Source organism: Lissotriton helveticus, chromosome 3_2, assembly GCF_964261635.1.
Source record: "Lissotriton helveticus chromosome 3_2, aLisHel1.1, whole genome shotgun sequence".
In the NCBI taxonomy this organism is placed as follows: domain Eukaryota; kingdom Metazoa; phylum Chordata; class Amphibia; order Caudata; family Salamandridae; genus Lissotriton; species Lissotriton helveticus.
The window spans coordinates 131,198,029-131,225,885 of NC_136062.1; the positions used below are offsets into that span (position 1 = coordinate 131,198,029).

Below are 27,857 nucleotides of genomic sequence, written 5' to 3' on the forward strand. Positions count from 1 at the left end.
TAAAATACCAGAATCACTTTACCATTCTCCAGATTCCAGTCAATAGAAATTGTCTTCCACGGGCACCCATAGACAATAATATTTTTTTCAAATCTTGTATTTTCAGTGATATGTCCACCGAAGGCCCTGATTTTCTGTTAAAAACAGAGCTTTGGACTATACCATTTCTCGCTGAAAGGCAATATTTCTCTACATGTGTTCCCATACCTGACGTGTCACGCTGTTTGGTGCTTCCTTTCCCTCCATGTTAAAGAACAGTAGATGTTTCAGCACCCAGGCTAATGTGCTGCATAGCTAACTACATATAACGTCCCAAAGACGAGACCGATTGAATTGAAAATGTTTGTTAAATATAGGATGGATAATATTGCCTTTCCAGGAGTCCGGTATCTGTTTGTTTAAAAAAAGTAATTGAACATTGGGGTTAAATATTAAGCCCAATAATCTACGTCTGCTTTAAAGAGGGCGTTTGGGATACCGTTTGGGGCTGGCACTCCCTCGAATTTAATTTTCTTATAATTCCTTTAAGCTACAATACCCAACAGGGACATTAGATCTTCCCTAATATGAGACTTTATTTCCTCATTATTGTTCATTGTTTCCGGCACTGAGTACAAAGTAAGGGCGTGGGCTTCCCAAGATGCTGAATCAATTGCTGCATAATGTTGCCTTCCCTTTCCTAATACCAGGCCATTAACTATTTGACAGAATGTTTCACTATTTGTTGTTTACTAATCTCAAGAAATGTGTTCCATTGATCTTCTGAGTATCTTCTTTTTTCTTTCCAGCAACTTATTTTATAATGATATTTTAGTTGTTGTAGCAGGATATTATTGAGTCTTTTGCCTTGTCTTTTCTCCTGAGGCAGTAATCTTGTTGCTTGTGTTGTTTGAGATTTTTGCCTCTGTAGATTCTTGTTGTTCCAAATGTTCCTTATACTGCCCCCGCCTATTTTAGGTCCTTGCAGGTATTTCAGCCATTTGGGTTTTTATGGACATTTAGCTATTAGGAAATCTCTCAGGTATTTCCACGCCTTTACATGCTTGTCAATTTCTGATTCTACTACCTCATGCACATTTAAGTTACTTTGTATAGCTTCAATTGTTCTAGCACTATGATAGACTTCTGCCATCAACTCCTCAATCCCCTTACCGCGCCATCTTAAGCGTTTTAAGTTATTTGTTATCGGTGGAGACATCGAGTTGCTTGTCCTCTGGATCTGAGTACCATGATAGAAGGTTCTGATCGATTGCCGAAAGTGACCACTCTCTGAGTGTGGATACATTTAAAAGGGACCTACTTCGAACAATGCTGCCTCAGTATTTGCAGTGTAATCGATTTTCGAGCTTTTTGTACCACTTATGAAGGGAATTGAAGCTGGAAAATCCTCCTTTGAGTTTCCATTTAAGATTCCAAATCCTAATTCCTCCAATGTATTCCTAAAGTTTTCCCCCATGTGATTGTTCCTGGTGGCACGAGTATTACCGAGATCAGTATTGAAATCACCACTTATCAATGTTATTGCATGGGTATACAGCTGCTGTAAGATTTTTATTGTTTTGATCAATATTGCCATATGTGCCTCTTTCTTTGCTTTATTTGGATGTAAATATATATTTATAAGCAACAATACCATACAGCTCTTTGTTCCCATGTTAGGGTCCATTCTGGTGACTTGAAACCAATTAAGTCCCGTTTCCAGATGCTCTGTAACCCAGTTGTATTTGGATGAGCAGTATATAGTAAGTCGCCCTTTCAGGTGTCCATATTTCAAGGATTTTCAGCTGGGCAATAGAATTCTATATACCCTACTAGATGCAATGCCTCCAGGCACCATATTTCCTGTAACAAAATAATATCGCAGCTCTGCAGAAATGATCTTGCTGCTTCCTCTAGTAAGATATTACTCAATCCATGTGTGTTAAAAGGGCTGACTGTAATCCAGTATTTTATGTGTTGTCAGGATCAATTAAGAATTAGATCCATATGTTTCTCTTCCCCACAAATCCTAGGCAGTGAATGAACGTAGGGGCTTTCTGTCCATGATCAGTTAGGCCTTGAGAGATCATGATCAACGACTTCACAATAGTTACGTTTTTAAACGATCTTGTCTTAGTACCTGCTCCCCTTAACACTGTACCTCTTATTAAGACTGATCCGCCTCCTGTTTTGTAAGGTAGGGGCGGTCCTGGATATAGCAGAAGTTCACTTTTTTGTAGCTCTATGCCCCATGAGTTAAGGTTGATTTGTTTATCCATTATTTGCTCTGTGTTGGATTTGGCCCTTTTTGCAGGGACATCCCTGAACTTTTGGCCTTCCTCCTGTATTTTGTCTGACCTGTTATTGCTGGTTTTAAGACTCTGTGCACTTTACCACTGCTGATCAGTGCTACAGTTAATATGCTCTTCCTATTGTAAATTGATGTATGCATTAGTGAATCCATGATTGGCTTATTTGACTTACTGTCAGACCCTAGTACAGTGCACTGCGGGTGACCAGGGCTGGTAAATCAAATGCTGCTGGTAGGCTTGCAGCACCGTTTGTGCCACCCACAGAAGCAGCCTTTAAAAATGTGTCTCAGGTCTGCCGTTTCAGAGCCTGTGTGCAGTCTGGTACTGCCATGTTGACTAGCCAAGTGCATCCACCTGCCAGTCCCTATATTAGTCACCCCTATGTTAGGCCCAAGGGCATGGTGCATTGTAGGCAAACGTTAGGACATGCCCTGGTGTGTGTGTGTGGCATGTTATAATAGTGAATTACAGCCATTTTTGTTTTTCACTATTGCAAGGCTACCTGTTCCCCATAGGCCAGAATGGGCAGTTTGATTATAACATCTTATAATATTAACTTACTCAGGGAACTAGGTAGAAATTCGAGTTTAGTATGCCTGAACTCAGAATGATAAAATAGTGAAGTGGGTTTTAACATTCAGTGTTTGAAAATACCACTTTTAGAAAGTAGGTATTGTCTTGCCTAACTGTCAGTGACAGGGACTGGGGGATTCCAGGAGACAGGGTGAGTCAGCACAGGGCTGAATAGAGCTATCTGCATGCAGATGGGTGGGAGGAGTTGCACCTGGGACCTGAATAGGGCTGTGCCTGCCTTCCACAATGTTGGCTCTACCTCCTGTGGTGCGTCTGATGTCCCTGGCCCACACTGCCAAAGGAAAGAAGGAGTCTTGTCAACAAAGTGCTCCAGGACTGCACATAACTGGTTTGGAGGGGGTATATGACCCTCTGCCTTCAGAGGACAAAGGATTTGCTAGTACAAATAGTGGGACCCAGACCCAAGTACTTTAGATCACTTTTGGGAAACATGAAGAACCTTTGCTGAGGAGAGGAACCAGAGGAACTGAGGAGGAGACTATCCCTAAGCTGAGTGTTGTTTGGGGGATTGGCCTGCAGTGGTTGTCTGACTGCCAAAGAAAGGAGAAAGGACTTTGTGCTACTTGCAAATCAACTTGTAAAGGATCTCCAAGGGCTTGAGATAGAGCTTGCCTCTTGCTGAAGTCTCAGGGACAACAGACTTCGCCAACCTGCTCCCCTGACTTCCCTTGCTGTGAATTGAAGTGCCTGCTGCAGAGCTGGGCCTTCTGACAGACTGCGTGTCGGTGGGAGACAGAAGCACGACTCAAGTCGAAGAGGCGTGTCGCCGCCGCAGCCGTTGTCGTCCCATCACCGGAGTAGAGTATCGTCGTCGCAGCAGACGCTGTCGCATCACCGGAGAAGCATGCCGCTGCTGCCGCTGTCACCATTGCATCACCCGAAGCGCCTCGCATCCCTGGAGCAGAGTGTCGCCTACGCAGCAGACACCGTCAAATCACTGCAGAAGCGTGTTTCAGGGCCTGTCTTGGCTCAGGAGAATTGTTGAGTCGCCGCACGGCCGTTGTGTGTGCACGCATTGTTGTTGCATCAAGAAGAAGACGCCATTTTGTTTCATAGCACCGGATCTGCCAAGGAAGCGCAGTAAGAAATGACGCATCACCTGCCCACGCAGAGAAGAACCGAAGCAGGCTCTACGCAGCAGTAGGAACCCGACACATCACCATTCTTGCGTGTAAGGAACCAACGCATTCGTTGTATAGCATTACGCATCCAAAGGTACATTGAACTAAAAGTGTTGTATTTTACATCTTTAAGAGAACTAAGCTATTTCTACCATCTTTGAAGTACAGTATTGTGGATTTTTGTCGTTTGTGGTATTGCGTTAAGCCTATATAAAAATACTTATTTTTATACTACAACTTGTGAGGTGTCCATCTGTAGTGTTGTCACTGGGTTACTGTATGTTTTCACAAATGCTTTACCCACTGCCTCTGAGATAAGCCTGTCTGCTCGTGCCAAGTTACCAAGGGGGTGAGCAATCGGTTATTTTAGGAGTGTACCCCCTTACCCTGACTAGACGCAAGGGTCTCTATTTGGTCAAAGGTACCTACCTCCGCCAACTAGGGACCCCCAAATCTAACACTCTGCTATAGCTGTCATTGTCCAAGTGTCTCTTCTATGTTGCTTCTGTGTGGATTTGGTCTACATTCCACCGCTCTATAGAGGTTATATGTGCCAAATCGTTAATTTCATTTGTGAGTTTTATGATGGTTCCTCTATTTAGGATGTCAAAAACCCCCATTGAGTAATAGTTAGGCATTAACAGAACTTTATTTCCCTAAATGTCATCTCTTCCAAGCTCATATCCTCCTGAGAACTAATATAATGAGTTTGTTGGCATTCCTGCTGGAACTGTGGTACTGTTACATTTGTCTGAAGACAAATATTCCATTGTCTTGTTTCTGCCACAGAAGGGCGTGAGGCTGATCTCAACTTCAGTGTATCCTCCTCTTTGAGAGTAAAGTTTATAACTTTGTCTTCCTGTTGTTCTCAGCTTTTATCACACTTTACTCCTACAAATTGGCCTTCCTTTCTTTCCACTCTGTCTGACGCCTGCTGCACCTCTTTAGACACAACTTGGTCTTCTTGTCCCATATTATGAGGTGGAGACTTTAATTTGATTAGTGCCTGCATGCTTTTTTTTTAAAAGGTTCCCATTTGCCTACCTGCAAGGCATCCATTTGCACATTCTGGGGTCTTTCTGGCCCTAATTTCCTTTGCTTAGGGTAATTAGTAATCTCCCTCGGAACATCCTTTGTGTCTACTTCCATTACCCTCATTTTCTCGGGCTCTGACTCTAATATAAATTTTTTTTACAACAATTGCAATATGAATTTTAGTTGGACTATTTTCCCTTTCTTTCGTGCTTTCTGTTGCCTTTTCCTTTCTCTTTTTGCAAAGACTTGCTCTGTATTTGTTGTTTCTTGGTTTTCAGTTGATTGGTTCTCTTTATTCTTAGCCTAAATTACTTGATTTTGAGGGACTGTTCTCTTCGTCACTTAATATCTGCTCGTTTAGTGGACTATTAGTGGACTATTTGCCTGTTTAGAGTGCAACTGGGATATTAGAACAAGGTGCTCTGTTTGATTCTTGCAAACTGTTTTTTGCTTAGTTGTGTTATTTGCCATAGCTTGATTTGCGTCTGGGTTTCTGGAATCTAACAAACAAACTCCATTTGATTGTGTAGCTAAGTAGTCTGTTATTTTGTCCCCGATTTTCCAGTATAGAGAGCAAATTTTCCTTTTTTTGATGGAATAATTGTAGCAGTAACAGATCTGTCCAACTCAATATTTTGTTTAAACCTTATACTGGGTCTTGCTCTGGAGTTTTTTGTCTAGTTCTTTTTCCTGGCTTAATCCTTTTTGTGTTCCGCGACCGCTCTTGCTTTCCCAGAGCGCATAGTTGGGCGCTTTAATTTGTTGTATTTGTCCCCTCAGTTACGGATGAAGATATTATTGGCACGGAAACAGCCAACAGCAAACGACAAACAACAGACAAAGAAACGTCAATGTTCAATGCGGTACCGGTGGGGTATTGTGGGGTTGCTGCTATTAGTTGGTAGTAGGCCATCTGTAGCTATTTCCAGATGGCTACTGCAAAAACTACAGTCCCCGTTCCGGGGGTGAGCTTGGCATTCCAGTCACCCCTGCAAGCCGCACCCGGTACTTACCAGGTCGTTTACACTGGGGGCCTGGGCTCTCTCTTTCAGCAGCAGCCTCTACGGCTGCTTGCCTGCTGTGCTGCTGTACTTAATGGATAACAAATGACCGGATGCATAGCAATGTGTGACAATTCAAGTAATAACGTATTTGTTTACTTACTTCTTTCAAGGTCCAAATACCTTGCTTTGCTCCTACTGCTCTCCCCGCCCATCCTTGTTTCTGTTATTGGGTCTCGTCATTGTTCAATCTCTATTTAGAGCCATTGGGAAATCTCCTAAGTAAATCGGGATCCACTATCATCTCTATGCGGACGGCACCCAAATCTACCTCAAGGTGGCCTCCACTCACGATCTCTACATCCTAAGATCTACTCTTGACTCCATTCAAAACTGGATGTTAACTCATCAACTGATTCTGAATCCCTCTAAAACTGAATTCCTCCTCCTCTCCTCCTCACTTTCTCCTCCCCCGGTTCAATCATGGATGGATCAGATGAATCCACTTAACAATAAACCCATCATTGTCGACAGCGCAAAATCCCTTGGTGTCATACTCAACATAAAACTCGCAGGTTCTCTCCAGACTGGACTACTGCAACTCTCTTCTTACTGGCCTCCCCAAATCCTACGTGTCCCCCCTTTAATCTGTTCTCCATTCAGCAGCTCGTTTCATACATGGGGCCAAAAGAAGCGACTACATCACACCTATTTTATCCACCCTCCGTTGGCTTCCCATCGAGGCAATATGTATCTACAAGACTGCCTGTATCACCCACAAAGCCTTGCACTCCTCCTCTCCTCGCTACCTGGCAAATTAACTGAAACTCCCTGGAGGCTCTAGACCATCACGTAATGCGGAAAATCTTTTGCTTGAACCTCCCATTTTCAAGAAGGAAAGATCGATGGCCCAATCCTTTTCAGGCCACGCGTTGCGAATCTGGAAATCACTTCAGCTCAGGACCACCATCTCTTTCCAGGCCATCAAAACTGACCTCACAGCTCTCCTCCTTCAAAGACACTTCCAAATTTAATTCACGCCCTCTCTATTATCTGAAGGAAGTCCTTCCATTATTGGAAATTCTGTTCGACATGACTATAAAAGTGCCTTACTAATATGTTCCTATGGTTTGAGTGTCTGCCACTTATTGCAGTATTATACTTCGACTTGTATTGTGTACTCCTTTGTAACATGCACACGTCACTTTCCCTCGTGTAATGTATCATTTGCTACCTCTTGTATTTTATTTTGTTTGCTTTTGATACATGCACATGTTCCACCATTGCCTCATGTAACGTAATGTTTGTTCTTGTGGTTTGAGTATCTGCTATTTAGTGCAGTATTATACCACTACTTGTAATTTGTACGCTTTTGTAACTTACACACATGTCAATTTTTTTCCTCTTGTAACGTATCATTTGCTACCTCTTGTATTTAGTTTGATTTTGATACATGCACAATTGTCACTGTTGCCTTATGTAAAGTAACGTTTGCTTTTGTAATATTCTGACTTGTAATTGTTCCTCATGTATCACTACTGTTCCTATTGTGAAGCGCTCTGCCACCTTTGGGTAAAGTCGCGCTATATAAAACTGCATTAAATAAAGAAATAAAATTGCAGTAATTAATAACAGCCTCTCCCCCGCTCCAGTCTGGGGAGTGTGGCCGGCTGAAATAATAATGGGGGAGTCGAAATTGGTGGTAGGCGAACAGGCAGGCAGGCTGGTGGGCGTGGCTGGCTCTAGTCGCGAGGGCTCTGTGCTTTACGGTCGCACTCCATTCTGCTTCACCCTCCAATGACGGGAAATAAAGCTTCCCCGAAACACCTTATCATCCACAGAACAGAGATAAATTACACGGCACCCCGCAAACAGCACAGACATGGACACCGCCACCAGGGCTTCTTCCTCATTCCTCTTTCTCCACTCAGCTCACTCGTTTTACAATTACAAGATAGCTCCAATGATAACCTGGTCTTCTATCCTTCCTACTGGTGGGCCTCGAGCCTTTCCTTCCACTCAGGAGCAGTCCCCAACCTTTCTTCCTTTCTGGCTAAGAGCCTCTCACTAGATCTGCTTTGAAAGCATATATGCATCTTGGCTGCATGGTGTACAGAGAACCATACTAAGAGACCCTCTCCAAACAGGAGAAGGAAATATCTCCAAATCAGAGCCAGGCTTAATTAACCACCCCCACATTAATTGAAAGAGCACAATCGTAAATATTTATATGCTCACATTTCGTCTGTGTACTTCCAAAAGGGGATGATGCTTTGCACTTTCTCCTCAATGATCCTTGGTGTAGGTCGTGATGTGCATGCCTCTGTGGCCGGCATTGAAGATGGTGAACTTAAGGTGCTAGGTAAATATTGGCGCTTTTCACTCAACTCAACAGATAGCAAATGAAACATTCTATGTAAGCTGTTCAAATATTTAAACATGCTCTGAACATCCAGAATAAAAAAAACTGAAAGATGTAAGTGACCTTCTAAGTTAATAGCTAATAGTCCTATGTATATTAAAATATATATATATAAATACAGAAATATATATGCAGTTTGACAAATATTGCACTTTCATTTCTTTATTTGACCAGGAAAGGTGGCTATACATTACACTATAGTTATGCCTTGTGATAATATAAAAACTATGGTTTTAATTCACAAATCATATGATCTCACATATTATGAAATTATAAATGATGTCATTGATGACATCTCAAATCACGCTTTTGTGTGTGTGTGTGTGTGTGTGTGTGCACATGTGTGTAGAGAGAAAAAGAGAGAGTGAGAGCATTCCCTTGGCCTTGGGGGGACGCAGCCTACATAGGAAGATATGGAGTCCATGTCATTCTGGAAGACCTCATCAGGCATTATATCCATCTTGCTTCTAAATATTCATATGGACACTTCTACGGGATCAAGCTGTAGGCAGAGCATATCATCCCAGCAAAATCAAATAGAATAATTGGATGTGTAAAGCAGACATGTCAATGCATGCCAGATTTTCAGGATACTGTAAAATAAGAAAATATACTTTGGGCGATTTCCAACAAGGGTATCAATCATAGATAATAATAACTAAAACTGTAGGAAATTGGTTTACTGGTTGAGAGGGGTGAACCCCTACTCAAACAGCAACCACAATTCCTGTCAGGGTGAAGTTACAAGCAACCCCAAATTAACACGTGCTCAAACATCTGGTAGCATGGCACAAAGCAGTCAGGCTTAACTAAGAGTCAATGGATAAAGTATTTATACAGCACGTCAAATAGTAACAGTTTAGAAAATAAAATAAAATCTAATAAATTATTTGAGAGCAAATATCCACTTAGTAGAACTGCAGATAAACAATTTTAAAGATGAAATTAAAAATAGTGCTTAAAAGCACAAAGCATCAACTTTGGTTATCTGGTTGCCCCGGACTGGGACAAAGTCAAATGTTTAGGCCAACAGCGAAAGAGTGAAAGTCTGATACAGGGACCAAGTTAAGCCCAATGAACAAAGTACCTTAAATCCTCATTGTGGAGTGTTGAGAGATCCCCCATGTGGATTCCTCATGCAGCGGCAGTTCCCAGGAGCTGAGAAAAGAGATGCAGAGTCCTAAATTCAGGATGTGTCAAAGATGCGTCAAGGATGTGTCGCGCCGCTGAAGTACCAAGGAGTTGTGGGACAGCAATGCATAGTCCTGTGCTGGGAATGCATCATGCAGTGGTGGTTCTATGTAGTGTGCGGGGTTGTGATGCAAAAATCTGCATCAAGGATGCATTGCACAGAGCCAGTTCTGAGGAGCTTCAGTATCCTGAATCAATGATGCATTGTGCAGCAGCTTTTCTGATGCGGAGTTGCGTGAAGATGTCTTGGGCTGCATTGGTACTGTCCAAAAGACCACAGTTGGGCTGGCAGAGCACCTTCAGGCCCACGTTCCAGGGGTCCAGGCCTGGAGTGGCACTGCTTGTGAGGCAAGACTCACGGCAGACAGAATCTAGGTGCTGGGTTCAAGGTGGTTGGAGTCGTTTCTGTCCCTGAGGCTCTGATAAGGTGGTCAGCCAACTAGCTCTTGGAGTCACTCTGGTGGTCCTGGGTTCAAGATGCAGGTCCTTTCCTTTTCATTCAGGCAGCAGATGAGCAGGCATCAGGGCAGCCATGTAGCAGTCCTTCTGGTAGCAGAGCAGCAGAGCAGTCCTTCTGAGTCTACCACAGGTCCAGAGGTGTACTGAATAGCTGCGTCTGGCGATCCAATATTTATGCTTGTGCCAGCTTTGGATTAGTTGAAGCTTCCGGAGGTGTACACTCCCAGTGGTTTTTGGGGTTTTCCTGCCTCCCTGCCCTGGTCCTAGCTTGTCTGCGGCACAAAGGACTAGTGTGAAATCTTTTGTGAATTTGATGAAGCACAGCCTTTGAGATGTGAAAATGTCATAGGTGATAGATCATTCCCCCTATCAAGTCGAGATGGCCAATCTTGCAAACACACATTCCCCCTTTGTCTCACTGTCTGGGAGTTATACACAAAGACCAACTGCCAGCTACACCTAGTAATGTGACCCAGGATGCAAGCAGCAGGCACCAAATGGCTGGAACAAGAAAATGGGCACTTTCTATAAGTGGCATTTTCACAGTTGTGATTTCAAATACAACTTTACCATTAAAGAGGGTTTATAATTACAATTCTTTAGACACCAAGGTCGACATTCCTACTTCCTCCCAATTGAATGTTATCACTTATTAAATGGAATAAGTTAATCCAATGTTATTCTATGGGTTATAGTAGTGAAACATTAATTTAAAAGTTTTCCACTGGTCAGCAGTAGTAAAAGGCACAGAGTCCTAAAGCCAACAAAAACAAGAGCAGCAAAAATGGAGGAGTAAGGCAAAAACAATTGGGGGAAAGACCACCCTAAAGAAGACAGGTCTAACAAAAACAATTAATTAAATGATCAGCCAACATTTTTAAACACCCTATTAAGCACAATATATTTCAATATATTAATGCAATGGAGATCATACACATGAATTGGTTATCAGTTTGACATAAGATATATGCAGCAGCACAACAGCAAATACAGGTAAGTGAATGGTGGTTTTGGCATCACTTACCCGTGAAATAATAATATACCAGCACAAATGTAAAAGGAGAGGTGCAGTTCCATATCCGAAGTTGTTAAAAAACTGAGTTTGTTCAACTTTCACATATAGTCTATCCGTACTTGATTTTTCAAAAAAGGTGAACCCTGGGAGTTATGGCACAGTATGTTTTGAGGAAGCCCGTCACCACAGTTGGATTCATTTTTGAAGGCTTTCAAAATATTCTTGATTGCCTTATACTTTTGATAGAGGGTGTTGAAGTGTTTTGACTAATGCAGTTCCGGGGTCTCCTTAGGACAGCAAACTGGTGCCATATTTGACATAAAATAAGGATGGGGATATTTCTATTAGAAACGGGAATGGCTAAACACTCATGGGAATAGTGCAAAAGAAAAAACAATATACCTCCTTGCATGTTTGTAATGCCTGTTATAGAAAATTAGAGGAGTTTTGAGTAATTAGTGAGATGGCACATCATAAAAAAGGGGGATGAGAGACCACCTGATCTCATAAGTACTTGATCATTTGAAAGAGTGGCTGGTCTGGAGTGGGAAGCTGTCTTAGTATATGTTGGCTTTGAAGTTTTTCAGATGGGTTCAAGGATCTCATGGTGATTACAGGAATGGCTAGCCCCAATGCGGATGACATTTAATGGTCGAACTGTTGCTGTTGACATTGATAGGATGAGTGAATAGTGAGTGCATATAGAAAGAGCACTGATCAGTTTACATGACAGACCTTTTACCTTTGTCCTCTAAGGCTCCGAAATCAATTTGCCTATTGGTCTGCAGCTGTAGAATGCTATGTCTTCACTGATTCATATATGATCTGGCATCTTATCAGTCCTTTTCTTTTACAGAGGTTAGCATCCATGTATGTAAGACATGATGACTTGATTGAGGTGCTCAGGCAGTTTTATATTGCCACCATGTTGGTCCTATTTCATATATACAGAAACTGGGTTTTTAATTGTTATACTGATACAAGAGCAGTTTATAGTGTATGTCTCAAATGATGATGTAGTACACAGGAATGATTCAAATTGTAGTACCATCCTTCCGATCCAAGTAGCTAGGCTTCTCCATATGCTTACACCATGTTAACATATTACAATTCACTCAATGTGCACACAGATGATGTTATATATTATATGGTACACAGGCAGGTCTTACTGCTTCTAGCATATTCCGCGCCTGCCCAATCACTTACTGTATGCATTACTGATCATATATATTTTGAAGTTCTGAGATGTCATTCCGTCCAGTGACAACTGTGCTGAACTACAGAACAAGGCTTGCTTCTTTCCTTAGTAGAAGGAGTAGAGTTCCTTCTTATGGCATACCTACGATTAGAAGTGATTACCTCTTACACAGTCCATTTAAAGTGCTTGTTCCATGCCCATATACTGTAAAGTGATTGACAAGTGGGGCTGTTAGATTTTGGCATCTAATGCTGGACTTGTATATGAAGTATCAGCTGACATATTTCTTGGTTGGTTTTTCCATTATATGGCCTCTCATAAGGGCATAAGAATCTGTAGACCACTTTCTTTGCTTTACAATTTACACCAGTCCATTTTAATGCATTCAGATGAAAAGTAGTCCCTTCAATTGTTTGATAAGAGACAAAACAAGTAACACATTTGTGTGGTCCTTGTAATGGTGCTAAATATCCAATGTTTTCTCAAGGTCCTTTTTGATGAAAATTCTGAGAGTAGATGAGTTTGTACCAAATGATTTCCAAGACAACAATTTTTTTAAGTGCAAACTATGATTTTTCTTGTTTAAAATGCGCTAATTTTTGTTGATAATTTTTTTAAGTGGTTGGGGCTTTGGGCAATTGGTGGATGCAAGCAGAGAACCATGCCATTTTAAGGAAGTTTTTTGGGGAATCTTTTTTTATTTTTCATTTTTCAAAAAGTGCATTTGCATGGCACATATAATTCATAAAAATTGCCCATTCGGGAGATTGTCCTATTGGCTTTTTTATGTAGAAAGGCTGATATTGCAGGGCACTGTTCTTGTCTGTGGGTTTTTTATATAATATTAATACAGCCATTTGTAGAGCGCGAACAGCTACCTCCCCTAGAGGTGTCCCAGTGCTATAGAAACAGGTGGCACACAAGGATCACGGAAGAACTGAGGCTCCACGAAAGTTAATCTAGGCCAAAAGCCATGTTTGAGCTGCTTTCCTGAATTGTGGTTCAGAGACAATCTGGCGCAAAACATTAGGCAGGGAGTTCCATAGCATGGTTACCACGAGCGTGAAAGATCTGCCACCCAACCAAGCTTTCCTAACGCGTGGGGTGCAGAGCAGGTTCTGAGAATGCGACCTTAGAGAGCGAGTCTGCTTGTAACGGCCTAGTCGTAGTTTCAGCTAGCTGGGGCAAATTCCATGGATTGGCCGAAAAGCCACGGTTAAGACCTTAAATTTGATTCTTTTGGCAACCGGCAACCAATGTAGTTCCTTGATGTGTGGAGAGATATGATGCCGAAATGGAACCCGTCTAATCAATCTCGCAGCTGCATTTTGAACCATTTGAAGTTTCTTAGCAACTGCAAAATACAAAAACACTTTTTGAGTCAAACAGTTTCTGACTTGCAAAGTGGATTATTTAACTAATTCTGAATCACTGGAATCTCTCCAGAACTGTGATTTTCAATGTCACATATTAACGGTTTGTGACAACAGTAGCAGTTTGAAACCATTGACATCTAAACTAGTGTGCTATTTGATTCGTAAAGTGATACCTGTCCTTATAGGCCAACTTTCCCTTGTTAATTGCATTGAGTAGCCTCAGGGAGCAGGACGAATGCTCGCTCCCTCTGATGTCTTCCTAACGTGAAAACTGTTTTTTTAAGTGCCATCTATCCCTTCAAAAGACATGGTCTGCTTTTTATTTGAAAGAAAAAAAAGAATTATCTGAGAATGTGAGTGCAGGAATGGAAGTCTATTGTCCATTGCAGTCCACCATCCCTGTGTTTACAACCAATTGTAGGGCGTCACAATATTTCTCTTGCCTAATATTTAATAGACAAATTGTTTTACAACCATCCGTAAATGGGAATTTTGTGGTATAACTTATTAGGACATAGGTTGCATCACAAAATGACAGGCAGTTCTCAAGAAGTCAATGCGCAATTTACACACGGTATTTGTGATCTGCTTGAAGTTGAACACACATCAGACCCTTTCTTCTGAAATCTGATGCAGGACAAAGTAATCACCGAAATTTGCTTTCATAATCTAATGCACGGTCCAGAAATGGTGAAGCAGTCATATTTATATTGTTTTATGGTCAACTAAATAATAAGGCAATCGAAGTATTCTTCCCATCGAATTAAATTCATGGTATATTTGTCAAGGGTAATGTCATTCTGTAATCAAATACACCATAAAGTAATCAGCGGTCTCTTCTTCAGTTACACATTATCCATAACGATTGCCCTTATCAATACAAGTTTTTTGCAAGCAGGTATCTTATTTTTTGAAGTACATTTGTATTCGGAATAAATATTTTGCGGACAAAACAGCACATGAGAAGAATTTTGAGCAGTTCAAGTGAGACAGCAAACTTATATATAGTGAGAGTAAGTTACTGGTTCTATTCATTAAAATGATGGGTAAAAGAACCTAACCTCGGCTTAATTATTGAAATTGACCTTCTGCTCACTTAAGGAGGGGTTTATAGAGAAGGAACGCATCAAAAGGATTAGGTCTCAAAAGAGAGGGGTGGGGGACGACATCTAGCGTTAAAAAATAAATATCGTCAGTAGGTATTTTGGTCAGAAAGGACATTTCCAGAGGGTTTCCTGGCTAGGTGAATAAATGCCGCCGTTCACCTTTCCTGTCATATTTCATGTTCTTGTGACAGCTCTGCAACATGTTCATAGCAGTAAGTTAGAGGGTGCTGTCCCATGAGCTAAAAACAAACACAGAATAGAGTAGAGGTGGATAAATAACAAAAAGTGTAATTTATGAGGCTCATCAATCAATCAATCAGAGTACTTGTAAAGCGCGCTACTTACCCGTGAGGGTCTCAAGGCCCTATGGGGAAGGGGAGGGAGGTGCTGCTACTGCTCGAAGAGCCAGGTCTTGAGGAGTCTTCTGAAGGCGAGTAGGTCTTGGGTCTGCCGTATGTGGGTAGGGAGGGTGTTCCAGGTCTTGGCGGCGAGGTAGGAGAAGGATCTGCCGCCGGAGGTCATTCGATGGATGCGGTGGACAGCGGCGAGGGCGAGGCTGGCGGAGCAGACTGGCGGGTGGGGGTGTAGATGCTGAGTTGGCTGTTCAGGTAGGCTGGTCCGGCGTTGTGAGTGCTTTGTGTGCGTGGGTGAGGAGCTTGAAAGTGATCCTCTTGTCGACGGGGAGCCAGTGTAGGTCTCTCAGGTGGGGGGTGATGTGGCTGCGGTGGGGGACGTTGACGATCAGTTGGGCGGAGGCGTTTTGGATGCGTTGTAGTCGTCGTAGGTGTTTGGCTGGGATTCTTGCGTAGAGTGCGTTGCCGTAGTCCAGTCTTGTGCTGACGAGGGCCTGTGTCACCGTTCTTCTTGTTTCGGTCGGGATCCACTTGTAGATCCTGCGGAGCATGCGGAGGGTGTTGTAGCAGGAGGAGGAGACGGTGTTGACCTGCTTAGACATGGAGAGGGAGGAGTCGAAGATGAATCCTAGGTTGAGTGCATGGTCAGTGGGTGTTGGTGCTGTTCCCAGTGTGGTCGGCCACCAGGAGTCATCCCAGGCTGAGGGGGTGGGTCCGAGGATGAGGACCTCCGTCTTGTCCAAGCTCAGCTTCAGACGGCTGCTCCTCATCCAGTCGGCGACGGCCTTCATTCCCTCGTGGAGGTTGGATTTGGCGATGTATGGGTCCATGGTGAGAGAGAGGATGAGCTGGGTGTCGTCAGTGTTGGAGATGATGTTGAGGTTGTGATGGCAGGCCACTTGTACGAGGGGGGCCATGTAGACATTGAACAGCGTCGGGCTGAGAGATGAGCCCTGGGGGACGCCGCAGATGATGTCTGGGGCTTCGGATCGGAAGGGTGGGAGGCGGACGCTCTGGGTTCTGTCGGAGAGGAAGGACGTGGTCCAGTCAAGGGCCTTCTCTTGGATTCTGGCTTCTAGGAGACGTGTCTTTAGAGTGCGATGGCAGACCGTGTCGAAGGTGGCTGACAGGTCCAGTAGGATGAGGACTGATGTTTCGCCGTTGTCTAGTTGGCGCCTGATGTCGTCTGTGGCGGCGATGAGGGCTGTCTCGGTGCTGTGGTGTCGTGACTGCGATTACGATTCCACTCCACTATAATCCAACATTCCTGTTTACATGCTGTACTTCAGGATAGAGAATACAAATGTGGAGTCCAGGAGCAGGAAGAAAAGTCAAAGCTGAAGCCAGTTATATAAGCAAAGAGTGGCAAGGATGTCAAAGAGAAATAGTGACTTCCAAATGTTTGTAGAAGATTAGACTAATGTTTCCATAAAAACTAAGCACAGGGGTCTGATAAGCTGTCCGGATGGGGCGCAGACAACAACCAAATATCCTTTGTCCTGCACGGGGACGGTATCTCCTCAGATGGGTCTCACCCGGCAGACCCTCTCTGAAGCACCGGACAGCACGCCAGACACCCCCTTCTTCCATTAAAAGGAACTGCCCAGACACTGGCAGCAAGCAAGAAGGATGTTCAAAGTAAGACAGGTTTTTTGGGGGAACACATTGGTTGAGCACTGATGCCGTAGGGGTCTGGATTTCAGTAACCCCTAAACATGGTTTTCATGGAAAAATCACCAACTTCTGTGATGACGCTGACGGGCAGCATGTGCATTGCAAGTAGTTTGGGCGGCAGGCAGACACCAATGCAACATACAACATACACATGCCCTTCTGCAACATACTGGAGGGTATTAAAGCATGGAGGGGACTCAAAGGAGCCGGAAGCTTGCAAGGCTCTACCCAAAAGAGTGGCAGTAAACAGCAGTCTTTTGTTGAGAGAAAAGGGAGATGAATATAACCAAGTCAGGAATGCATAGTGCAAGAAAGAACACATTTCCAGTAATACAGTTGTTATGATTATTATGATAAAAAACTTTTTCTATCACTCATTACAAAGCACACGTTCAATTGACAGCTATACCGTGAGAGAAGCAGTGCTGTACAGGAGATGGTATTTATAATGTAAAATATACCCAGACATTTTATGACTAGAATAATGACACACAATACAAAAGCGAATAATGGACTAACTTTTTAGAGTGACTGTGGTAAAAAAAGGCCAAGAACGAAAAGGAATAGCCTCCTAGAAGAGAAAGGCATCAGATATTTTTAGGTCTGCCTACAAACATCTAAAGTTTTCAATCGTTCAAAAAAGAAACAGTAAATACAGAGAGAGAGTCAGCCCCCTGAGCCACTGGCCTTCATGGGTTTTTCATTATTTGTCATTATCTAGATGGGCTGTCCATCAAGGTTATAATATTCCCATTAGGTTTTGTTAAAGAGAATCACATAGTCCTTATTAATGATCTGCCATTAGCCAAGACATAGTGATTTTATTATCATAATATGCATACTGTACTTAATCCAAGCACTTTCAGCCAACCATCCACTGATGGTATTGTGGTCTTCACGCTTGTCTTTTGTCCACTAAAGAATGGCGCATGGGATTATAGGTCAGCCACTGGCTAATTTCACTGTTTCTGACTGCATCCTGTCCTTTTCACAAGGTGAACATTCACACAAAAAGTAGTTTACTTCAGTGGCAGGACTACAATAGCAATGTGTGCTTTTATAAACCAAAATATATTTTTGCTTTTAGATAACTTTGTTGTATTGCCTTTTCAATAGACACATCTAAGAATGTTTTGTTTCTAGCTCTGATAATAAAAAATGCCTTCATGCAGTAGTTGTCCAACAAACTGATCACACTTTACATTTATGAACAGTCAGATCCAGTAAGAACTCACAGCACGATTTTCGATTAAATTGATGCACATGATGGCCTGAAATTTCACAAACAATGGATGTTCTGGTCTAGATCCCATTGTTAGATCAGTTAATATCACTTCATGTTTAGAAAAGTAAATCTGAACTCACAAACAAAAAGCTCAAGTATATTTCTGAGAGTGTTAATAGTGCTACAGGCATGGGAGTGAATACATAATTGGGTAAAGTCTAGAAAGCTTTTGGGAAATCTATGACCACAACTACAAAACCATTTTCTCGGGCATTTTGTATTTTATATTACCTTCGGTCACTTTTAGTCTCAATCTCTTTATAGATGTTAAAATATTGTACCTGGCTCACAGGTGCCTGTGCAACCACAGCCTCATAAGGTGGCGGGAGCTCTGATGGATAGATCATTCCCGGGCTGTTGATGGCCACCTCGTATAAAGCGCTGAATGGCGAATGCAGAAAGTCCAAATGAAGTCCCCTAAAGAAGAGAAGTACATGTAATTACTGGTAAATCTTGCATTAAAACAATTGACAATGGTTTCTTCCAGTCCCCAAATCTTTTATTTTAAATATGTTGACTCACACTTAAGTAGGCTTCACTGATCATCCTAGACATATAGACATACATGGTGTTTACTCAAGTAACTTTGCAAACATATATTTTATAAGCAAATTTTAACATCTTGCACAAGAAAATTTCAAAATTCTATAATCATACAAACAGTCGGGGGTCATGGGTACGCAAAGCAATCAACGACAACATCAGCAGCTGTTTGCTATTTTGGCTCCAAGTCTGTCTCAGATACCTGTGTCGCTGGGGCCCCTCTCCTGGATATCAACCATCAGCCTAGAAAGTCCACCAGTTGGTCTTAAACTGTATGAATGAAGTCCCCTCATCCAGATGGGAGGCTGGCAGGCCTTCGCCTTCAGCCCTGGTCCAGGCAGAAGTCTTGCAGAGGTTACACGCCTCAACAGTCGATAATTTTGAAGCCTCATGTTCCACTTTTTATACTCCATTTCCAGACACAAAATGTAATTTTGGGTACAGTCTTTGAGGTTTATTCTGAGGCTGTGTTTCCTTGAAGTGCCCTCTCCTCTGCCCGTCTGCCAAAAAGCAGTCTGTCACAGCTGGAGTGACTCCAAGTCTGATAGCCCCACAGCACAGACCATGTGAGTGACTAGAGGTTAACCCCTTTATGTTAGCCACAGTGATATATGTATCAATAGGCTACCCCTGTGCATGAGCACTACTGTTTATGATTCTCTTATCAGCCCCAACTACTTCCGGAGATGTGCCCAGGCCCCTCTTCGGTGACCTTTCTCTAAATCAAAGAGCACTATTTGAAGTATACCGAAGAGCATGGCTTTCTCTTCTACTATTGTGTCCCACCTAGCTCACAGGAAGGCAGTTGGTGGAAAATGGTGCTAAAGTGCATGTGCTCTCTCCTCTAAACATGGAATAATTGATTGACACCTATTTGGCATACTTGATGTACAGAGCCTGTACTTCAAATACTACTAGTGGGCCTGCAGCACTAATTGTGCCACACACAGAAGTAGCCTTTTAAAACTTGTCTCCGGCATGCCACTGCAGTGCTTGTGTGTGCAATGTACTGCCACTTCGACTTGGCATTTAAAACTACCTGCCAACCCTCAAACTCCCCTTTTTAGGTCAAGCATTCAAGACCTCGTGTATATACTAATTACTAATTTAATATACTATTAAACTCTCTTACTCGCCTCAGGTATTGCGCAGCCTGAAACCAGTCACAGTCGCTGATTGTAATTGTCATAACTGGCCGTGTCTCGAAGGCCCTGTATCGTGTATTAATTGTGGCTTTCAAGCATCTCTTACTTACTCGATTGACAGCAATTATATCATCTCCCTTACCTCTGCTTCTGCTGAGCCACATTGCCTGACATCTTCTATAAATCCCCCTATCAGCATTAACACTGAGGAAAACCCCTCTGACATCAGGTTAAATGGGCTGAAAAGCTTTCTATTAAATATACGTTCCTTGCCCAAACATTCTCAGGAATTATGGGATCTTATTTATACAGCCACACCTGACATATGTTTCCTTACGGAGACCTGGCTAAAACCACACACAGTGCCAGCTATTATGCTGGGGATTCCGGCTGGATACAAGATGCTTAATTTTGATCGCCCGACAAAAATAGGTGGAGGAATTGCAGTGATATATAAAGAAGGCCTGAAAGTCTCTCTGCTTGAGCAAAGATTCTGCGCTCAAACGGAGATTATGATTTTTAGGATCCGCTCCTCCTCCAAAACACATTGGAAGGGAGCACTGGTCTACCGACCACCTGGACCCTGCTCAGGTTTTTCACTCACACTCATGGAGCTTTTACCTCCTTATTTTAAAGCCAAGGAGGAATTTATCCTCCTTGGAGATTTTAACATTCACACTGACCTACCCAATCACCCTGACACAATCACTCTGCTCTCTGATCTAGGGCTATTGGGATTGAAAATTCAAAACAGTGGCCCAACACATTTGGGTGGACATACCTTAGACCTTATTTTAACAAACTGTTCTAAAATAAAATGTATCCCGCCAACCCCTGTCATCTGGTCCGACCACTATGTGGTAGAATTCACCCTATTAGGCCTTCATTTGCTACAACGAAAGCCACTCCCTGCCATATGGTGTAGGAAATGGTGTAATATAACGTTCGAATGATTTCAGAAGGTCTGGAAAGAACCATCCATTTCTGAGAACGACAATGTCGAGAGTGGCATTACAAAGTTTAATAAAGCTCTCTTAGAGGCTGTAGACTCGCTTGCTCCCCTGAAACTGTACAAACAGTATCCCAAAGATATGCAAGAAACCTGGTATTCAGAAGAACTGAGGGTAGAGAAACAGAGATGCAGAAAATTGGAGAAAGTCTGGAGAAAGACGCATACACCCAGCAGTAAGAAGATGTATGTGGAGGCCCTAGCTAAATATCACAAAAATATAAAACTGGCTAGAAAAAATAGTCTTGCCTCACAACTAACAGATGCAGGAAATTCACCCAGAGAACTTTACAAAATTCTCCAATCATTTGTAAAACCTGTGGCCTGCGAAAGCCCTGATGAGTTCACACAAATTTTATGTGATGATATCTCCGCATTCTTCGAAAATAAAATTGAATCTATTTATCATAAAATAATACAAACTTCAAATTGTACAAATGATGCTGACCTCCCCTCCCCCAGGAAACTAGAGTGTGAAAGCAGTGGTTTTACAATCATTCCGGAAATCAGCCTGCCTGAGATCACAGCTCTGTGTAATACTATTAAATCAGGATCTCCAGATGATCTCCTGCCCGTAAAGATGATAGTTTCTTTAGGGATCCTGCTTGCTCAAAGCTTCTGTACACTAATTAATCTCTCCCTCAAGGAAGGACAAGTGCCCAGTGTCTGGAAAAAGGCGATCGTGAACCCTATTCGTAAAAATGCTACAATGCCATGGTCCAATCTGAAAAACCTCCGGCCGATCTCCCTCCTACCCCATCTGAGTAAGATGACTGAGAAACATGTTAACAACCACCTGTCTAAATACATCGAGGCAGCAGATGGTCTGGACCCTTCTCAATCTGGGTTCAGACCAAACCACAGCACCGAATCAGCTCTCCTCTCCGTGACTGATACCATCCGGATGTCACAGGATAGAGGAGGATCTATGATTTTGGTGCTGTTGGATTTGTCTGCTGCCTTCGACACGGTGTCTCATGATATTCTTATCAGTCGTCTGAAGAGGGTAGGGATAGGCGGAACTGTGTTAGCTTGGCTAGAAAGTTTCATCACTGGCCGTTCACAAAGTGTTCGCTTGGGCTCCCATCTTTCCATCTCTAGGGAGCTCACCAAGGGGGTTCCACAGGGCTCATGCGTAAGCCCCACATTGTTCAATTTATATGTGGCCCCTTTGGCTGAAATAGTGAGAGAATATGGGTTCACACCAATATCATATGCAGATGATACTCAGCTGCTATTTCCTTTTCAGACACTAACGCCAGCAGTTAAAAATACCTTTGCTGCTGGGATGAGAGCTATATCCCATTGGATGACCTCTAACTGCCTACAATGCAACATAGGTAAGACGGAGGTCATGCTCTTTGGAGAGGCCCCGCTCTTATGGTCTCCTGAGGGGTGGCCCCCCGAACTAGGCCCTGTCCCCATCCCCAAAGAGGTAGTAAAAAACCTGGGGGTTCGACTTGACCAGTCCCTGACATTTAAAAATCAGGTTAATCAGGTGACTGGATCCTGCTTTGTGGTCATTGGACTTCTGAGAAGGGTTTTCCCGTATTTAGCGGACTGTCATAGGAAAACGTTAGTCCAGGCACTGGTAATCAGTAGACTGGATTACTGTAATGGGCTGCTTATCTCTACTAATGAGGAACCACTAAGCAGACTACAGGTAGCACAAAATACAGCGGCCAGACTAATCTTGAATGATCCACCCAGAACCCCCTCACGTCCTTTATTGAATAAACTTCATTGGCTGCCCATTCGCCAGAGGGTGAAGTTCAAGATATGCTGTATAATCCATAAATGCCTGTCGGGCGCTGGCCCCAAGTACCTATCTGAAATTTTCAGACCCTATGAGCCGGGTCGCTCTTTGCGCTCTCAGACCCAATCCTTGCTCCAAGTACCACGGATCAAGAAGGAAAGTATCGAGGCCCCACTCTCTGGAACTCCCTGCCCCTTACCCTTAGGCAAAATCTCAATTTAGCTGCCTTTAGGAAGTGTTTAAAGACCCACCTGTTCCTGACCATGTAGACATCCTTCACTGCCTGATGATCTTTTCTCTGGATATGGCTTTGGTTAGAACAAAAGCGCGGAGATACCCCTTCGGGGGTTGAATTCCTGCGCTATATAAGCACTTAAATAAATAAATAAATAAATAAATACTTTATTATATACTTATATGTGTATGCACTTTGTGGGCTCTGGAGCTCAGGCCTAGGACTTGTCTGCTTCCGCTTAGGGACTCTTTTTCTGTTCAACTGCATCTATTCAACTGTCTTGATAGAAAATGACCAGCAGGGGTCAGTAAAATAGCACAATTGCTTTCTGCTGAGGGACTTTCTTATTTTTATTTTTCAGGCATCTGCCTCTATTTAACTTTCTTAATAGAAAACAACCAGAAGAGGTCTGTAAAATACCAGAATCACTTTAGCATTCTCTAGATTCCAGTCCATAGAAATTGTCTTCCACGAGCATGTAGGCAATAATATTTTTTTCAAATCTTGTATGTTCAGTGATATGAACACGAAAGTCCTGATTTTATATTAAAACAGAGCTTTGGACTATACCATTTCCCGAGGAAAGGCAATATTTCTCTCCATGTGTTCCCATACCTTGTGTGACACCCAGTTTGGTGCTTACTTTCCCTCCATGTTAAAGAAGAGTGGATGTTTCAGCACCCAGGCTAATGTGCTGCACAGCTAAGTACATATAAAATTCCAAAGGCGAGACCTACTGCATTGCAAATGCATGTTTTACATATATGTCACCCCTAAGCTAGGCCCTAAATAACTCAGAGAGCAGGGTGCTAGGTAGGTACAAGGTAGGACATGTACGTTTATGTTTTGCATGCCCTGGTAGTGACAAACAGCCTATTTTGTTTTCCACTACTATGAGGCCTAATCCTCTCACAGGCCAGCATTGGGATTTCCTTATAAATGTATAAGCTTTAATTCCTGATCAGAGATGTTTCATATCTTTGGAATGGTGATGATAAATCCTTTTTACTGGTAAAGTTGAATTCAACATGACTTTTTTTAGGAATGCCACTTTCAGAAAGTCAACATTTCTCAGCAAATACTGTTCTATGTGCCTGACAGACTGTCTCCAATACACATCTGGGCTGGGTGACAGCTACACTTTGTTCATTCCCTCCAGACAACCACAAATGCAGGAAGGTGAGTGTCATCTGAAGTCTGAGCATTCATCTGCATTCATCCACATTCTGGTGAGTCTTCCTGGGCTGAGCACTGGTTTAGCCCTCACAGACAGCCTGACAGGCAGGACTGGGTTAAAAGGGATCCTTGTGCACTTCAGAGAGCATGCTTTGAAGTCACACCCTACACCAAAGTCACTTTTAGGTATAGGTACTGGGTTTCTGACCCTCTGAAATCAGACACCTCTTGAATTGAACCTCTGCCAGCACAACTGCTGTGCTGCTTAAATAACTCAAGTGGACTGATTTTCAGGAAGGACTGCTTTTCTGCGTGTTGCCCTGCTGCTCCCTGACTCTGCTAAAGGAGAGCTGGACTCTGACTTCCCTCTAAATGATCTTCAAGGGCTTGCCGGCTTGCCTTCTGTTTTCTGAAGTCTGAGGGATACAACTGACTTCCTACAATTCTGCTGGTGCAGCTTGACTCTGCCATCTGTGATTCCTACCCTTACCCGAGTTGCCCTCTCCAAGTTCTAGGCACCAGTAGTGGATTCTGCAGCAGTTTATGCTACAGAATTGATGCATTGTCACCACTGCATCTATAGGAACTGACGCAGTGACCTTCGACGCCGATGCAGTGCTTATTTGGAGACATCCCTGTGTGGCTGGATGAGAACACAGGACCTGACTGCAACGTTTGACGATAATGGTGTGCCAATCCAAGGTCCTGACTGCGAGGCTCAACTTTGACACATCAACCTGACTCCTAGGTTTGACAATGACCCAAGCCGATCCGAGGACCAGGCCGCGGGCTCGACTGTGACGCATTGACCCACCTGCATGAACTAGAACCAATGCATTGCCTTCACTGCATGGAGAGGAGCTTGAGACCAGAAAAGATATTTTGTTCACCGGGGTCTGCGGGGGTCCTGTAACCGGCCTACACTTTCACGAAGTCAACGTGAACTTTGACTTTGTCCCAGTCCAGTGCGCCCTAAAGTAATCGTTTTAGTGCTACTTGCTTCTAAGAGCTATACTGCAATTATTTCTTTAAAATGCAATACCTCAAATTCTGTACATTGGATGTTTAGTTCAGAAAACAATAATCTGTTTTTCTAAATCTGTGTGGAGTCTTTTTGGGGTGTATTCATTGTGTTACTGTGTGTGTGTAGCACACATACTTTACACATTGCCTCTTTAATTAAGCCTGAAGGTTATCTTTTAGTTTATATCTATCTACCTTACCCTGACTAGAGTGGTCGTTACTGCCTGGCCTGGGTGCATAACTCACCAATCCAGAAGTCCCATTCCTAACAGCAATGATCCACAAATCTGTCTTGGGGGATTCCTCTACCTAATGCTAATCCAGTCAGCTCTGGGTCTTTCAAAAGGGAACATAGAATCTTCTGTGAATTGCAACATTTACAGGTACAAATAAACCCAGCACATGCATATAGCGCACATGCACTGCACAGTATCTTCCATGTATTGTACCATTCACAGGCACACATACACCCAGCATATGCCTATAACACATGAATTGCACAGCACTACCTGCTAATCTGGTGTAGCCCAAGGGTGAGTTAAGCACAGAGCATGTAGGCCTCACTCCGGTGACATAGGTAAAAAGGTCTGTTTGCGTCTACTGATCACTACACGGTATGCTGGATGCTATTACAACCCCTCCCCCACCTTCAGCCCTAGCTATGTGAACTTGTTGGGCTCATGGAAGAAAAACTCTCATAAAAAAACTAAATAGTAAGACTATTTACCAAAGGTCACTCTATGGTGAAGCTATATAGACAACCTTGTTTTATGATATGACAATATAAAGGATTTGAAAGCATTCATTGTACTTTTAATGAAAATAAGTTGAATGTAATATTTATAGCAAACTATAGCCAATAGAGTATGGACATATTGGACTTAAGAGTAAAGATAAGGGGTCACAAGTTAATTACATTTATATTTAGAAATTCCACAGCAGGTAATAGCATATCCCATGTACTTCATGCCAGAAGCTGCCATGCTGATGCTCTCAAATTAAGTATACCCTATAGATAGCTCACTAAACTATAACTGGCAAATTTCAGTAGTTTGTCTGTTTTTAAACATACTTTCTTATCGTACTTCAACACCAAATTATATTGCCACTAGGTGTTGAAATAAGGTAAAGATTAGCATAGAAAGACCACCCCAGAAACCCACCAGTTAGAGTTTCTGAGCTGACAATAACTTGTGCACCAACCTCAGAATTTACATCAATAATGACATGTTAAATGAAATCATTGATGACATCACTGATGGCACCATTGATGACATCTCAAATGACATCATTGTAGACATCACTGATGACATCATACAATTATTGTGGTGCGTATTAAATCAGTACGCTACACCTAAGGACAATTTTCAATTTACCCTAATGGCATTCATTTCCTAAAGACTTCACATGACCCTCAGCTTTAAGAGGTTGATAGGTACACAGTTGCCAATGTAAAAACCCCTTCTGTCAGGCCCTATGGAAAACGCGTAATGGTTTAATACATTACACATATTCCTGGATAGGCATAATGGCATACAACCTCTAAGTGGGATACCCCTGCAGTCTGCATTATTCAGTAATCTGAAATACCTAAAAAACTTTGTGAAGTTCTGGAAAGAAGTATGTGCAGCATGTTACAGTTGCTCTATACCGCTGCATTGCAACTATATACCATGGTCATGTGCCTATATGACAACTTGTGGTTAATGTATTGTTAACAGCAGCTTTTGCCTTCCTCCCAGATATTGTAGAAAGTTTTAATTTGCAGGCTAGTTTCAAACATACCTCTAAGACTGACATCAGATGTGCTCTGCCATTTCCTTATTTCACATGGAATACTTCTTCCACCCCAAACTTTAGCAATTTGCAAATAGCACATGATATAACTTTTACAATACAAAACTGTACTTGTTTCCAGGGCGTATGCTAGTTCCATGATATCGACCTACACGTGTGCACTCGGTAACTCTCTGCTGTATATGACCAGAAGTTTATCATTGATGTCATTAGTGATGTCATCAATGATGTCATTTAACATGCTATGAGTGATGTAATATGTGAGGTAATAGTTGTTTTTTTATCTAAGTTAAGATCTTATTAACAAACTTAACTTTAACGCCACTTTAAACTTTCATTGTTTGGTATATATAATTAGTGTGTATTATCCATTGGCGGTTGCCACTGGTTAGTTATAGTTAGGTCTGTGTATTCATCCAAAATGCCTTTTTTGGTTTGCTAATAACTTTGGCGCCGTTTGACGAATCTTCAAAAAACTTTCCAAAACAGTGCCTTTTTTGTTAATTTCTTCGGTTGATTTATCAAGTGAGGATTGGGAAAAAGTGGGGCTTCAAAAACACAAAATTCTCATGCAATTTCCATAGGGTTATTTGAAAAGTGCTACAGTCATAGCGGCTGAATGAGATTACACCAAATTTGGCAAGAAGCCAGATCTTTGTCTAGACCCAATGCTATTTGTTTTTTTTTGTTTTTTTCATACTCATTTTTTTATTAAACTAAGTACGGGAAAAAAAATTGTGATTTGGTGTAAATCCATTCAGTGGTGTAGGAGGAATTAAGGTGCAAAAATATATGTATATCTGGATGGTTGGGTTCGAGGGACTCTCACCAAGCTCAACTTCATAAAATAGTGTTCTGATTAACTGAGGGGCATTTTTTCCCTTGGGACAACTTGCTCCAGCGAGTGATAGGCTCCCATGGGAGCAAGCACTCTGGCTGGCTGGCTTCAACATGAACAAAAATTCTGGGGTGGCTACTGTAGAACTAGGGAACTTTGTCCCATGCCCTAAAAATGTTTTAATAAAAAGATATATGGAGGCAGGGCAGTGATA

General features: G+C 42.5%; 1 protein-coding gene across 1 annotated transcript in view; it reads right to left on the bottom strand.

The window, feature by feature from the left end:
* ENTREP2 (endosomal transmembrane epsin interactor 2) overlaps nucleotides 1-27,857 on the bottom strand; it is an 830,030-nt gene that overhangs the window by 312,073 nt on the left and 490,100 nt on the right. The window contains exon 5 of the mRNA XM_078684606.1: nucleotides 18,403-18,538. Coding sequence (XP_078540732.1) covers nucleotides 18,403-18,538 — 136 coding nt within the window. The remainder of the gene's footprint in view (nucleotides 1-18,402; nucleotides 18,539-27,857) is intronic.